The sequence below is a fragment of the Oncorhynchus tshawytscha genome, linkage group LG18 (assembly GCF_018296145.1).
Source record: "Oncorhynchus tshawytscha isolate Ot180627B linkage group LG18, Otsh_v2.0, whole genome shotgun sequence".
In the NCBI taxonomy this organism is placed as follows: Eukaryota; Metazoa; Chordata; class Actinopteri; order Salmoniformes; family Salmonidae; genus Oncorhynchus; species Oncorhynchus tshawytscha.
The window spans coordinates 46,059,750-46,073,709 of NC_056446.1; the positions used below are offsets into that span (position 1 = coordinate 46,059,750).

Below are 13,960 nucleotides of genomic sequence, written 5' to 3' on the forward strand. Positions count from 1 at the left end.
GGAAAGAATAACGGGTAAATGTTGTCCAATCCAGGTGTGGAAAGCTCTTAGACACTTACCCAGATGTAATCTCTGCCAAAGGTGCTTCTAACATGTATTGACTCAGAAGGTTGAACACTTATATAATGAAGATATATATGCGTTTTATTTTTCATATTTGTTTTTACAAAATGTTAGAATTTTTCTTCCAATTTGACATTACAGATTATTTTGTGTAGATAATAGATTTAAAATATATATATTTTAATGCCACTTTGAAACATCAAAATGTGGAATAAGTCAAGTGGTGTGAATACCTTCTGAAGGCACTGTACATATATTTACTTGCTACTTTATGGTGAATAGTATAAGGACAGACAGAGCTGAGGTCCACAAAAACCAGAGGAATTTAAAGTAGAAGTTTTAGGCTAGCACCAAACACACATCCTCCCTCCCTTTCTCCCTCCCTGTCTCCCTCCCTGTCTCCCTCCCTGTCTCCCTCCCTGTCTCTCAGTATGAGTCCTGGTTGTGCCCAATCTGTGCTGTAGTAGTAGTAGTGTCTGAGATGAGGGAAGCCAGCGGCGAGCCTAGGCCGGTCTGGAGCAGGGGGCTCAGTTTGGCGAGCAGCCCAGGCCGGGGCATCGAGGGCATGGCCTGCAGGGAGGGCAGCAAGGCGGACAGGCTTGGAGTCTGGAGGGAGTACAGACCTGGGAGAGGACAGGTCGCCACCGAGGAGGACGAGGAGGAGGAAGAGGAGGAGGTGGGGGATGACGGGGGCCGGGCTGGGGTGGGGGGTGGCTGTTGCTAGGAGACGACCGGAGGACGGAGCGGTGGTGGTGGGGGGGGCGTCTCTTCTCCTGAGTTTTAGCGTCTACAGAGATACACACACATACGGCTCAGACATATGCAGGAGGGATTACACACATGGTTCTAACACATGCAGGACACACACGACACCCGTGGAGCAGGGGAACCTAGAGGTCACACCCGGGGCAGGGGAGCCATGCAGGGGAACCTAGAGGTCACACCCGGGGCAGGGGAACCTAGAGGTCACACCCGGGGCAGGGGAGCCTAGAGGTCACACCCGGGGCAGGGGAGCCATGCAGGGGAACCTAGAGGTCACACCCGGGGGCAGGGGAACCTAGAGGTCACACCCGGGGCAGGGGAGCCATGCAGGGGAGCCATGCAGGGGAGCCATGCAGGGGAGCCATGCAGGGGAGCCATGCAGGGGAACCATGCAGGGGAACCATGCAGGGGAACCTAGAGGTCACACCCGGGGGCAGGGGAGCCATGCAGGGAAGCCATGCAGGGGAACCTAGAGGTCACACCCGTGGAGCAGGGGAGCCATGCAGGGAAGCCATGCAGGGGAACCTAGAGGTCACACCCGGGGGCAGGGGAGCCATGCAGGGAAGCCATGCAGGGGAACCTAGAGGTCACACCCGGGGGCAGGGCATAGTAGCTGTCAGCTCAGCCAATCATAGCCGAGGTTAGATTTCCTGCTCTGACATCATCAGCCTCATTGTCTTCCAGTGTATAAACAATATCCACCTGACAGCAGAACACACCTAGATTATATTTCAATATCCACCTGACAGCAGAACACACCTAGATTACACCAGGGGTCACAGGGGTCATACACCAGGGGTCACCAATCCTGTTCCTACAGGGGTCATATCTCTCCAAGAACAGGGTTGGAGTTAAAACCTACAGGAGGTTCTCTCTCCAGGAACAGGGTTGGAGTTAAAACCTACAGGAGGTTCTCTCTCCAGGAACAGGGTTGGAGTTAAAACCTACAGGAGGGTCTCTCTCCAGGAACAGGGTTGGAGTTAAAACCTACAGGAGGGTCTCTCTCCAGGAACAGGTTGGAACAGGGTTGGAGAGCTCTGACCAACCCAGCCCTGATACGTCAACCCCTACTACACCCATGTCATTACCCGCAGGCATAGACCTGCATACATCATTCATAAGAGGAGAGAGAGAAACAGAGAGAACAAGCGAGAGCTAGAGAGAGAGGACAATAAAAAGAGTCTTACCCCGGACAGGTCCGAGTGCCTTGCTCCCCCCGCGTTGTGTGTGTGTGTTGTGCGTGGAACCGAAGGTGAGGCTCGGCGAGGTGTGTATCTGAGGAGACGGTGTCTGGCTGCTACTGCTGTGCCTGTTACAACGAACATGACTCAGAGACGTGTCTGATGCAGAACTGGTCAGAGACCTACACACACACCGAGACATTAATGCTTAGTACTTCAGCGTAGTGATATGATGATAATAACAGAGCTACAGTAACAGCAGGAAAACAGAGATGTTCTTACGTATTGAAGCTCTTGGGTGGTGACGCCTTGTTCCCGCTGGTGTGTGTCCGTGGCTGTGCGTGTGTGTTGAGGCCCTTGCTGTTGCGGACGTGTTTGAGAGTCCAGGCGCGGAGGTTGGTCAAGCTGCTGTGTTCTGAAAGGACGAGGCGTGGCCACGGGTTGCAGTCAGCCATGTCCAGGGCTGCTATGGCAACCGCACGCCCCACCTAGACACACACATAGAGTTAGCTTTTCTAGGGTACGTTCCTAAACTCACTCTGGCCATCTACTCCGATTTCAGAGCACTTTCGTCTGAGTGTACCAGAGCGCAGAATAACTGAAGACTTTACAAACGGTTGAATATGGCCGGTGTCAGTAAACGTCGGCAAAGAAGCATCATTAAACTGTTGCCGGCAGCACAGTTACAGTCACTAACGCTCTGGATAACCAGCTCTGCTATGTTAAGTCAAATGGTCAGATTGGGGTGTTCTCATCTGGCTAGACTGTAAACTCTCCTTCCAGACTCACATCAAACATCTCCAATCCAAAATTAAACCTAGAATTGGCTTCCTATTTTGCAACAAAGCCTCCTACACTCATGCTGCTAAACATGCCCTCGTAAAACTGACTATTCTACCGATCCTCGACTTCTGCGATGTCATTTACAAGATAGCCTCGAACAATCTACTCAGCAAATTGGATGCAATCTATCACAGTGCCATCCGTTTTGTCACCAAAGTCCCATATATCACCCACCACTGTGACCTGTATGCTCTCGTTGGCTGGCATATTAGTCGCCAAACCCACTCGCTCCAGGTCATCTATAAGTCTTTGCTCGGTAAAGCCCCGCCTTATCTCAGCTCATTAGTCACCATAGCAACAACCACCCATAGCATGCCCTCCAGCAGGTATATCTCACTGGTCACCCCCAAAGCCAATTCCTCCTTTGGCCGCCTTTCCTTCCAGTTCTCTGCTGCCAATGACTGGAACGAATTGCAAAAATCACTGAAGCTGGAGACATATCTCCCTCACTAGCTTTAAGCATCAGCTGTCAGAGCAGCTTACCGATCGCTGCACCTGTACATAGCTCATCTGTAAATAGCCCATCCAACTACCTCATCCCCATACTGTTATTTATTTATCTTGCTCATTTGAAACCCAGTATTTCTACTTGCATATTAATCTTCTGCACATCTAGCATTCCAGTGTTTAAAAGCTAAACTGTAATTACTTCGCCACTACGGCCTATTTATTGCCTTTACCTCCCTAATCTTACTACATTTGTACACACTGTATATATACTTTTCTATTGTGTTATTGACTATATGTGTGTGTCTCTGTGTGCCTATCTGTAGATCTGTCTGTCTCTCTGTCTGTGTCTCTCTGTCTGTGTCTCTCTGTCTGTGTCTCTCTGTCTGTGTCCGTTCGTCCGTCTCTGTGTCCGTTCGTCCGTCTCTGTGTCCGTTCGTCCGTCTCTGTGTCCGTTCGTCCGTCTCTGTGTCCGTTCGTCCGTCTCTGTGTCCGTTCGTCCGTCTCTGTGTCCGTTCGTCCGTCTCTGTGTCCGTTCGTCCGTCTCTGTGTGTGTGTCCGTCCGTCTCTGTGTGTCCGTCCGTCTCTGTGTGTCCGTCCGTCTCTGTGTGTCCGTCCGTCTCTGTGTGCGTCCGTCTCTGTGTGTCCGTCCGTCTCTGTGTGCGTCCGTCTCTGTGTGCGTCCGTCTCTGTGTGCGTCCGTCTCTGTGTGCGTCCGTCTCTGTGTGCGTCCGTCTCTGTGTGCGTCCGTCTCTGTGTGCGTCCGTCTCTGTGTGCGTCCGTCTCTGTGTGTCCGTCCGTCTCTGTGTGTCCGTCCGTCTCTGTGTGTCTGTCCGTCTATGTGCGTCCGTCTTTGCGTGCGTCCGTCTCTGCGTCCGTCCGTCTCTGCGTCCGTCCGTCCGTCTCTGCGTCCGTCTCTGTGTGCGCCCGTCCGTCTCTGTGTGCGCCCGTCCGTCTCTGTGTGCGTCCGTCCGTCTCTGTGTGCGTCCGTCCGTCTCTGTGTGCGTCCGTCCGTCTCTGTGCGTCCGTCCGTCTCTGTGCGTCCGTCTCTGCGTCCGTCCGTCTCTGCGTCCGTCCGTCTCTGCGTCCGTCCGTCTCTGCGTCCGTCCGTCTCTGCGTCCGTCCGTCTCTGCGTCCGTCCGTCCGTCTCTGCGTCCGTCTCTGTGTGCGTCCGTCCGTCTCTGTGTGTGCGTCCGTCCGTCTCTGTGTGCGTCCGTCCGTCTCTGTGTCCGTCCGTCTCTGCGTGTCGGTCCGTATCTGTGTCCGTCCGTCTCTGTGTGTCGGTCCGTCTCTGTGTCCGTCCGTCTCTGTGTCCGTCCGTCCGTCTCTGCGTCCGTCCGTCCGTCTCTGCGTCCGTCCGTCCGTCTCTGCGTCCGTCCGTCCGTCTCTGCGTCCGTCCGTCCGTCTCTGCGTCCGTCCGTCCGTCTCTGCGTCCGTCCGTCCGTCTCTGCGTCCGTCTCTGTGTGCGTCCGTCCGTCTCTGTGTGCGTCCGTCCGTCTCTGTGTGTGCGTCCGTCCGTCTCTGTGTGTGCGTCCGTCCGTCTCTGTGTGTGCGTCCGTCCGTCTCTGTGTGTGCGTCCGTCCGTCTCTGTGTGCGTCCGTCCGTCTCTGTGCGCGTCCGTCCGTCTCTGTGCGCGTCCGTCCGTCTCTGTGCGTGTCCGTCCGTCTCTGTGTGTGTGCATGTGTACCTGTTCGAATATCTCGGGGTATATTTGGGGGAATGCGGGAGGGGGAGGGGGTGTGGCTCGTCCGTTGTCATGGCAGGCAGGAGGGATGGTGTTGACTGTCCTCCCCGTGTTGTAGTTGCACTCCAACGTATAGCTGTAATAGATAATATAATATAACCATAATATATACAGTACCAGTCAAAACTTTTCTACATTGTAGAATAATAGTGAAAACATCAAAACTATGAAACAACACATATGGAACCATGTAGTAACCAAAAGAAGTGTTAAACAAATCACAAATATATTTTATACTTGAGATTCTTCAAAGTAGCCACTCTTTGCCTTGACGACAGCTTTGCACACTCTTGGCATTCTCTCAACCAGCTTCATGAGGTAGTCACCTGGAATGCATTTCAATTCACAGGTGTGCTTGTGAAAAGTTCATTTGTGGAATTTCTTTCCTTCTAAATGCATTTGAGCCAATCAGTTGTGTTGTGACAAGGTAGGGGTGGTATACAGAAGATAGCCCTATTTGGTAAAAGACCAAGTCCATATTATGGTAAGAACAGCTCAAATAAGCAAAGAACAACGACAGTCCATCATTACTTTAAGACATGAAGGTCAGTCAATCTGGAATATATTATATATATTAAAATACAATAAACATTTGTTCACACTTTTCTGGTTACATGGTTCCACATGTGTTATTTCATAGTTTTGTCTTCACTATTATTCTACAATGTAGAAATTAGTAATAAAATGTCATTAAACTTGAATGAGTTGGTGTTCTAAAATCTTTGGTAGTATACATATAATTATACAGTGCCAGTCAAAGGTTTGGACACGCCTACTCATTCAAGGTTGTTTTTTTACATTGTTTTTCATGGTCTTTCGTTTCCTTTTGGCAAACTCCAAGTGGGAGGTCATGTGCCTTCTACTGAGGAGTGGCTTCCGGCTGGCCACTACCAAAGTTTTCAGACCCCTGGACTTTTCCACATTTTCTTACGTTACAGCCTTATTCTCAAATGGATTGAATAGTTTTTTCCCCTCATCAATCTACACACAATGTCCCATAATGACAAAGCAAAAAAAGGTTTTTAGACATTTTTACAAATGTATATTAACATAATAAAACTGAAATATCACATTTACATAATTATTCAGACCATTTACTCCTTTGGCATCTTTGGCAGCAATTAAAGCCTTGAGTCTTCTTGGGTTTGACGCTACAAGCTTGGCACACATGTTTTTGGGGAGTTTCTCCCATTCTTCTCTGCAGATCCACTCAAACTGTCAGGTTGGATGGGGAGCATCACTGCACAGTTATTTTCAGGTCTCTCCAGAGATGTTCGATCAGGTTCAAGTCCTGGCTCTAGCTGAGCCACTCAAGGATAGTCAGAGACTTGTCCCGAAGCCAATCTTGCGTTGTCTTGGCTGTGTGCTTCGGGTCGCAGTCCTGTTGGAAGGTGACCCTTCACCCCAGTCTGAGGTCCTGAGTGCTCTGGAACAGGTTTTCATCGAGGATCTCTCTGTACTTTGCTCTATTCATCTTTGCCTCGATCCTGACTAGTCTCCCGGTCCCTGCCACTGAAAAACATCCCGACAGCATGATGCTGCCACCACCATGCTTCACCGTAGGGATGATGCAAGGATTCCTCCAGACATGACGCATGACATTCAGGTCAAAGAGTTCAATCTTAGTTCAATCTTCCGTCTGGCCACTCTCCTGATTGGTGGAGTGCTGCAGAGAAGGTTGTCCTTCTGGAAGGTTCTCCCATCTTCACAGAGGAACTCTGGAGCTCTGTCAGAGTGACCATCAGGTTCTTGATCACCACCCTGACCAAGGCACATCTCCCAGATTGCTTTATTTTGGCCAGGCAGCCAGCTCTAGGAAGAGTCTTGGTGGTTCCAAATTTCTTCCATTTAAGAATGATGGAGGCCACTGTGTTCTTGGGGACCTTCAATGCTGCAGAATTGTTTTGGTACCCTTCCCCAGATCTGTGCCTCGACACCATCCTGTCTCGGGAGCTCTATGGACAATTCCTTCAACCTCATTGCTTGGTTTTTGCTCTGACATGCACTGTCAACTGTGGGACCTTATATAGACAGGTGTGTCTTTCCAAATCATGTCCAATCAATTGAATTTACCACAGGTGGACTCCAATCAAGTTGTAGAAACATCTCAATGATGATCAATGGAAACAGGATGCACCTGAGCTCAATTTCAAGTCTCATAGTAAAGAGTCTGAATATTTATGTAAATCTGTTTTGTACTTTTAATAAATGTGAGAAAAACATTTTTAAACCTGGTTTCACTTTGTCATTATGCGGTATATTATGTAGATTGATGAGAAAGATATATATTTAATCAATTTTAGAATAAGGCTATAACTAGGGATGCCGATATTAGCTAAAACTGAGAACATCGATATCGGCCCGATGTCTAGTTTAACGGCGATGTTAAAAACCGATGTCAAAGCTACCGTGATAACGTAGGTACATGACGTAATGACACCCCGTAAAATGTTGCGCTATACGTTCAACACAGCATCCCTAACCTCGCCCACAATGTCTGCTGTGTGGATCGAGTAGTCAACAAGTCCAGTAGTCATTTCAACGAGACAACTCAAAGGCAAATCCATTAAAGCCAAGATAATGGAATTCATTGCCCTTGATAATCAACCGTTCTCTGTCGTGGGTGATGTTATCTTTCGCCAACTGGTCGAGCACCATTACATACTACAAAGTGGGCTATTTTTCAGATGTTGGCCTACTGGAGTTACACAGTAATAGCGTCACTGCTATTAGCTTCACCACATACATACTATGGAACGCAGTTTGGGTCTTTGCGTGTCAAAAAATATACAGTAGCACTGTCAAAGCTGTACAAAAAAAGTCTGCAGACAAGCAAACACCGGCCACTAACGATGTGTTTACAATACCGTGTTGAAGCATCATTTGTTCGACCGCAACTTCTGGGGTAGCTAGCTTTAGTTTGATACCTAGCTAGCACCAATACAACCAGCCTGAAAACAATGACCAGTAGAAACTGCAGTCATTTTCATTATTCTTAGCAATGATTATGATTTAGGAATCCTTGTGAGTAAGTATTAGCTAGGTTGTCACTTGTTGTTTGCCTGTTGAAATTGAACTTCAGTTCATGAAAATAAATAGCTAGCCAGCTACTTAACCCTGTTGCCCAAAGCCAATGTTATAAACAGCCAGATAGCTTCATCTGGCTAGTGAGGCTCGACCGGACCGGGTTATGTGTTGTGAAGCTAGCCACAATAAGGATTAGGCACAATAGTGGAATTTGCAGTTTGCCTTCGAAATAAAAGTAGGCCATTGACAGTGATGCAAATGAATACAAATAGTAGAATTATGCAATACTTTTATTTTGAAGGCTAACCGCAAAGTCCACTATTGTGGATAATCCTTATTGTGGCTAGCTTCACATAGATGGGTCCGACCACCATTAATCAAATAAGAACTGTATCACCGCCTGGTACGGCAACTGCTCCGCCCTCAACCGTAAGGCTCTCCAGAGGGTAGTGAGGTCTGCACAACGCATCACCGGGGGCAAACTACCTGCCCTCCAGGACACCTACACCACCCGATGTTACAGGAAGGCCATAAAGATCATCAAGGACATCAACCACCCGAGCCACTGCCTGTTCACCCCGCTATCATCCAGAAGGCGAGGTCAGTACAGGTGCATCAAAGCTGGGACCGAGAGACTGAAAAACAGCTTCTATCTCAAGGCCATCAGACTGTTAAACAGCCACCACTAACATTGAGTGGCTGCTGCCAACACACTGACACTGACACAACTCCAGCCACTTTAATAATGGGAATTGATGGGAAATGATGTAAATATATCACTAGCCACTTTAAACAATGCTACCTTATATAATGTTACTTACCCTACATTATTCATCTCATATGCATACGTATATACTGTACTCTATATCATCGACTGCATCCTTATGTAATACATGTATCACTAGCCACTTTAACTATGCCACTTTGTTTACATACTCATCTCATATGTATATACTGTACTCGACACCATCTACTGTATCTTGCCTATGCTGCTCTGTACCATCACTCATTCATATATCCTTATGTACATATTCTTTATCCCCTTAAACTGTGAATAAGACAGTAGTTTTGGTATTGTTAGATTACTTGTTGGTTATTACTGCATTGTCGGAACTAGAAGCACAAGCATTTCGCTACACTCGCATTAACATCTGCTAACCATGTGTATGTGACAAATAAAATTTGATTTGATTTGATTTATAAATTAGGGTTATTGAGATGACAGCTACCTATATAGTTAGCTAGCTACCTATAGCTACTGAAACAGGTTATGGTGTGTTAGAAACGTCAGTGTTATTTCACGTGTATCTTTTTTGACGTGCAAAGACCCAGACGGCGTTCCATAGAAGTCCTGCAAAGACCCAGACGGCGTTCCATAGAAGTCCTGCAAAGACCCAGATGGCGTTCCATAGAAATCCTGCAAAGACCCAGACGGCATTCCATAGAAATCCTGCAAAGACCCAGACGGCATTCCATAGAAATCCTGCAAAGACCCAGACGCCGTTCCATAGAAGTCCTGCAAAGACCCAGACGCCGTTCCATAGAAGTCCTGCAAAGACCCAGACGGCATTCCATAGAAGTCCTGCAAAGACCCAGACGGCGTTCCATAGAAATCCTGGTTGAGAATGAAACGACTGAACAAATGAACCACAAAACAGCACAGCAAGTAAGTGAAAGAAATAGGTTGTGATGATGTTTTACTGGTAATGGGGACATAAGGAAATGCCAACCAATTTTTTGGTCAGTGTGTGTGTGTGTGAGTATGTTTGTGCGCCGTCCTATGATGGGACTCCAAATCACGGCTGGATGTGATACAGCCTGGATTCGAACCAGGGACTGTTGTGACGCCACTTGCGCTGAGATGCAGTGCCTTAGACCTCTGCGTCCATGTGTGTTAACTATTTAACTGAACTAGAATGCTTAAAAGGCCGCCACATTTTTAATATCGGTTAAATGGTAACATGTCTTTTGGCCAAAAATGTCATATCACTGCATCACTACCTGAAACGTAACAAAATGTCATATCACTGCATCACTACCTGAAACGTAACAAAATGTGGAAAGAGTCAATGGGTCTGATGACTTTCCGAATACACTGTATATAATAATTACAGTTTACAAAACATTAAGAGCACCTCCCTAATATTGAGTTGTACCCTTTTTTTGTCCTCAGAACAGCCTCAATTCGTCAGGACATAGACTCTGCAAGGTGTCTAAAGCGTTCCAGAGGGATGCTGGCCCATGTTGACTCCAATGCTTCCCACAGTTGTGTCAAGTTGGCTGGATGTCCTTTGGGTGGTGGACCATTCTTGATGCACACAGGAAACTGTTGACCGTGAAAAACCCAGCAGCGTTGCAGTTCTTGACACACTCAATCCTGTGAGCCTGGCACCTACTAAATCTTTTGTCTTTTCACATACACAAGCCACGTCTGATTTATCTCAAGGCTTACAAATCCTTCTTTAACCTGTCTCCTCCCCTTCATCTACATGGATTGAAGTGGATTTAACAAGTGACATCAATAAGGGATCATAGATTTCACCTGGTCAGTCTGTGCCATGGAAAGAGCAGGTGTTCTTAATGTTTTGTACACTCAGTATATAACCATAATATATATATATACGTACAGTCATGACCCAAATTGTCACCATTAATAAATATGAGCAAAAAAGACTGTATAATAAATAATTCAAATACTAAGCTATAGAAAATATATATTTTTTAAATTAGAAAGAAGTTAGGGGTCAAAATGATTGCCACCTGTTTTCAATACTCTAACACCTTCACCTCGAGAGGATAATGGCACTGAGCTTTTTCTACAATGTTTTATGAGATTGGAGAACACATTGGGAGGGATCTTAGACCATTCCTCCATACAGAATCTGTTCTTATGGACTGTCCTCTTCAATTCAAACCACAGGTTTTCAATGGGGCTCAAGTCTGGAGACTTGGGTTATTGTCCTGCTGGAAGATCCACTTGCGGCCAAGTTTCAGCCTCCTGGCAGAGGCAACCAGGTCTTTGGCTAAAATGTCCTGGTACTGGGTAAAGATAATGATGCTGTTGACCTTAACAAGGCCCCCAGGACGAGAGGAAGGTAAACAGCACCATAACATCAAAGACCACCAGACTTTACAGTAGGTACAGGGTTCTGTTCTGCTTATCACATCCTTCTATCGACGCTAAACCCACCAGACTTTACAGTAGGTTCGGGGTTCTTATCTGCTTATCACATCCTTCTATTGATGCTAAACCCACCAGACTTTACAGTAGGTACAGGGTTCTGTTCTGCTTATCACATCCTTCTATCGACGCTAAACCCACCAGACTTTACAGTAGGTTCGGGGTTCTTATCTGCTTATCACATCCTTCTATTGATGCTAAACCCACCAAACTTTACAGTAGGTTCGGGGTTCTGTTCTGCTTATCACATCCTTCTATCGATGCTAAACCCACCACCAGACTTTACAGTAGGTGCGGGGTTCTGTTCTGCTTATCACATCCTTCTATCGACGCTAAACCCACCACCAGACTTTACAGTAGGTACGGGGTTCTGTTCTGCTTATCACATCCTTCTATCGACGCTAAACCCACCAGACTTTACAGTAGGTTCGGGGTTCTGTTCTGCTTATCACATCCTTCTATCGACGCTAAACTCGCCACTGATGTCGGTCGCCAAAGAGCTCTTACATCTGAGCATAGTACCGGTTCCAATCCAATTACGTTCATCAAACTCCAGGCTTTTACATTTGTTGGATTACACAAAGCTGCGTAGTGATATTACCTGTGTAGTAGTCCTATAGCTTTGTGCGTAGTGATATTACCTGTGTAGTAGTCCTATAGCTTTGTGCGTAGTGATATTACCTGTGTAGTAGTCCTATAGCTTTGTGCGTAGTGATATTACCTGTGTAGTAGTCCTATAGCTTTGTGCGTAGTGATATTACCTGTGTAGTAGTCCTATAGCTTTGTGCGTAGTGATATTACCTGTGTAGTAGTCCTATAGCTTTGTGCGTAGTGATATTACCTGTGTAGTAGTCCTATAGCTTTGTGCGTAGTGATATTACCTGTGTAGTAGTCCTATAGCTTTGTGCGTAGTGATATTACCTGTGTAGTAGTCCTATAGCTTTGTGCGTAGTGATATTACCTGTGTAGTAGTGCTATAGCTTTGTGCGTAGTGATATTACCTGTGTAGTAGTCCTATAGCTTTGTGCGTAGTGATATTACCTGTGTAGTAGTCCTATAGCTTTGTGCGTAGTGATATTACCTGTGTAGTAGTCCTATAGCTTTGTGCGTAGTGATATTACCTGTGTACTAGTCCTATAGCTTTGTGCATAGTGATATTACCTGTGTAGTAGTCCTATAGCTTTGTGCGTAGTGATATTACCTGTGTAGTAGTCCTATAGCTTTGTGCGTAGTGATATTACCTGTGTAGTAGTCCTATAGCTTTGTGTGTAGTGATATTACCTGTGTAGTAGTCCTATAGCTTTGTGTGTAGTGATATTACCTGTGTAGTAGTCCTATAGCTTTGTGCATGGCCACGCGTCCACTGCCCTCTTTGCTCTGACCGTCTCTCTTGTCGCGGGCGTACATGTTCTTCTCGGAGAAGTTACAACCATGGAAGTCAAAGTGGGCGGAGTTCACAGCTATCAGTTTAGGGTACAGCATGTTCTCCACCTACACGCAGACAGGCACAGACACACACGTCAGCATTAAGGTACCTAACAAGACCATGTAGGGGATTTTCGGGGGCACGAATGCCGTAACACGTTTCCCAGAGCTCCGCCAAGTTGTGACAAACTTGATTTAATATAGAGCAGTTTAATATATTGTTTAATTAATGTCACTTTACTAAGTACTGTTTACATAGTTTCATATCTCTTTGCTCTTCTGAACGTTAATAATGGCTGTGAATTGCTGAAAGGAAGATTGCTAAAGTAGGCCGCAGCAAAGCCTTGGATTTTCCTGAACGAGCTACCAACTGGAGAGGCGGGCATATTTGTCTGCTCCCGACAGTTTCTGTTGCCTTGAACGACAGAATATCCGAAGCAAGGTTTTTCATCTCTTTTGTCTTTGTACAGTGAATGAAGTGATCAAATCAAAGTTTATTTGTCACGTGCCCCGAATACAACAGGTGAAATGCTTCCTTACAGGCCCTACCCAACAGTGCCATTTGTAAATGAAAGAAAATAGGTATTAGGTGAACAATAGATAAGTAAAGAAATAAAAAACAACAGTAAAATGCAGTGAATAATAACAGTATGCTCTCGATGGTGCAGCTGTAGAACCTTTTGAGGATCTGAGGACCCATGCCCATGCCAAATCTTTTTAGTTTCCTGAGGGGGAATAGGCTTTGTTGTGCCCTCTTTACGACTGTCTTGGTGTGTTTGGACCATTGTAGTTTGTTGGTGATGAGGACACCAAGGAACTTGAAGCTCTCAACCTGCTCCACTACAGCCCTGTCGATGAGAATGGGGGCGTGCTCGGTCCTGCCTTTCCTGATGCCCACAATCATCTCTTTAGTCTTGGATACGTTGAGGGATAGGTTGTTATTCTAGCACCACCTGGTCAGGTCGCCGGCCTCCTCCCTATAAGCTGTCTCGTCGTTGTCGGTTTGGTTAGGGTTAGGGGTCGACACTGTTGTGTCGTCGGCAGACTTAATGATGGTGTTGGAGTCGTGCCTGGCCACGCAGTCATGGGTGACAGGGAGTACAGGAGGGGACTGAGCACGCACCCCTGAGGGGCTCCAGTGTTGAGGATCAGTGTGTCAAATGTGTTGTTACCTACCCTTACCACCTGGTGGTGGCCTGTCAGGAAGTCCAGTATCCAGTTGCAGAGGCCGGTGTTTAGTCCCACGGTCCTTAGCTTATTGATGAGCTTTGAGGGCACTATGGTGTTG

General features: G+C 46.8%; 1 protein-coding gene across 1 annotated transcript in view; it reads right to left on the reverse strand.

The window, feature by feature from the left end:
* Positions 1-13,960, reverse strand: part of agbl5 (AGBL carboxypeptidase 5) — a 71,974-nt gene that overhangs the window by 27,845 nt on the left and 30,169 nt on the right. Inside the window, 6 exon segments of the mRNA XM_042301144.1 lie at positions 687-768; positions 771-850; positions 2,013-2,188; positions 2,289-2,494; positions 4,983-5,115; positions 12,569-12,738. Of these exon segments, the coding sequence (XP_042157078.1) occupies positions 687-768; positions 771-850; positions 2,013-2,188; positions 2,289-2,494; positions 4,983-5,115; positions 12,569-12,738 (847 nt within the window).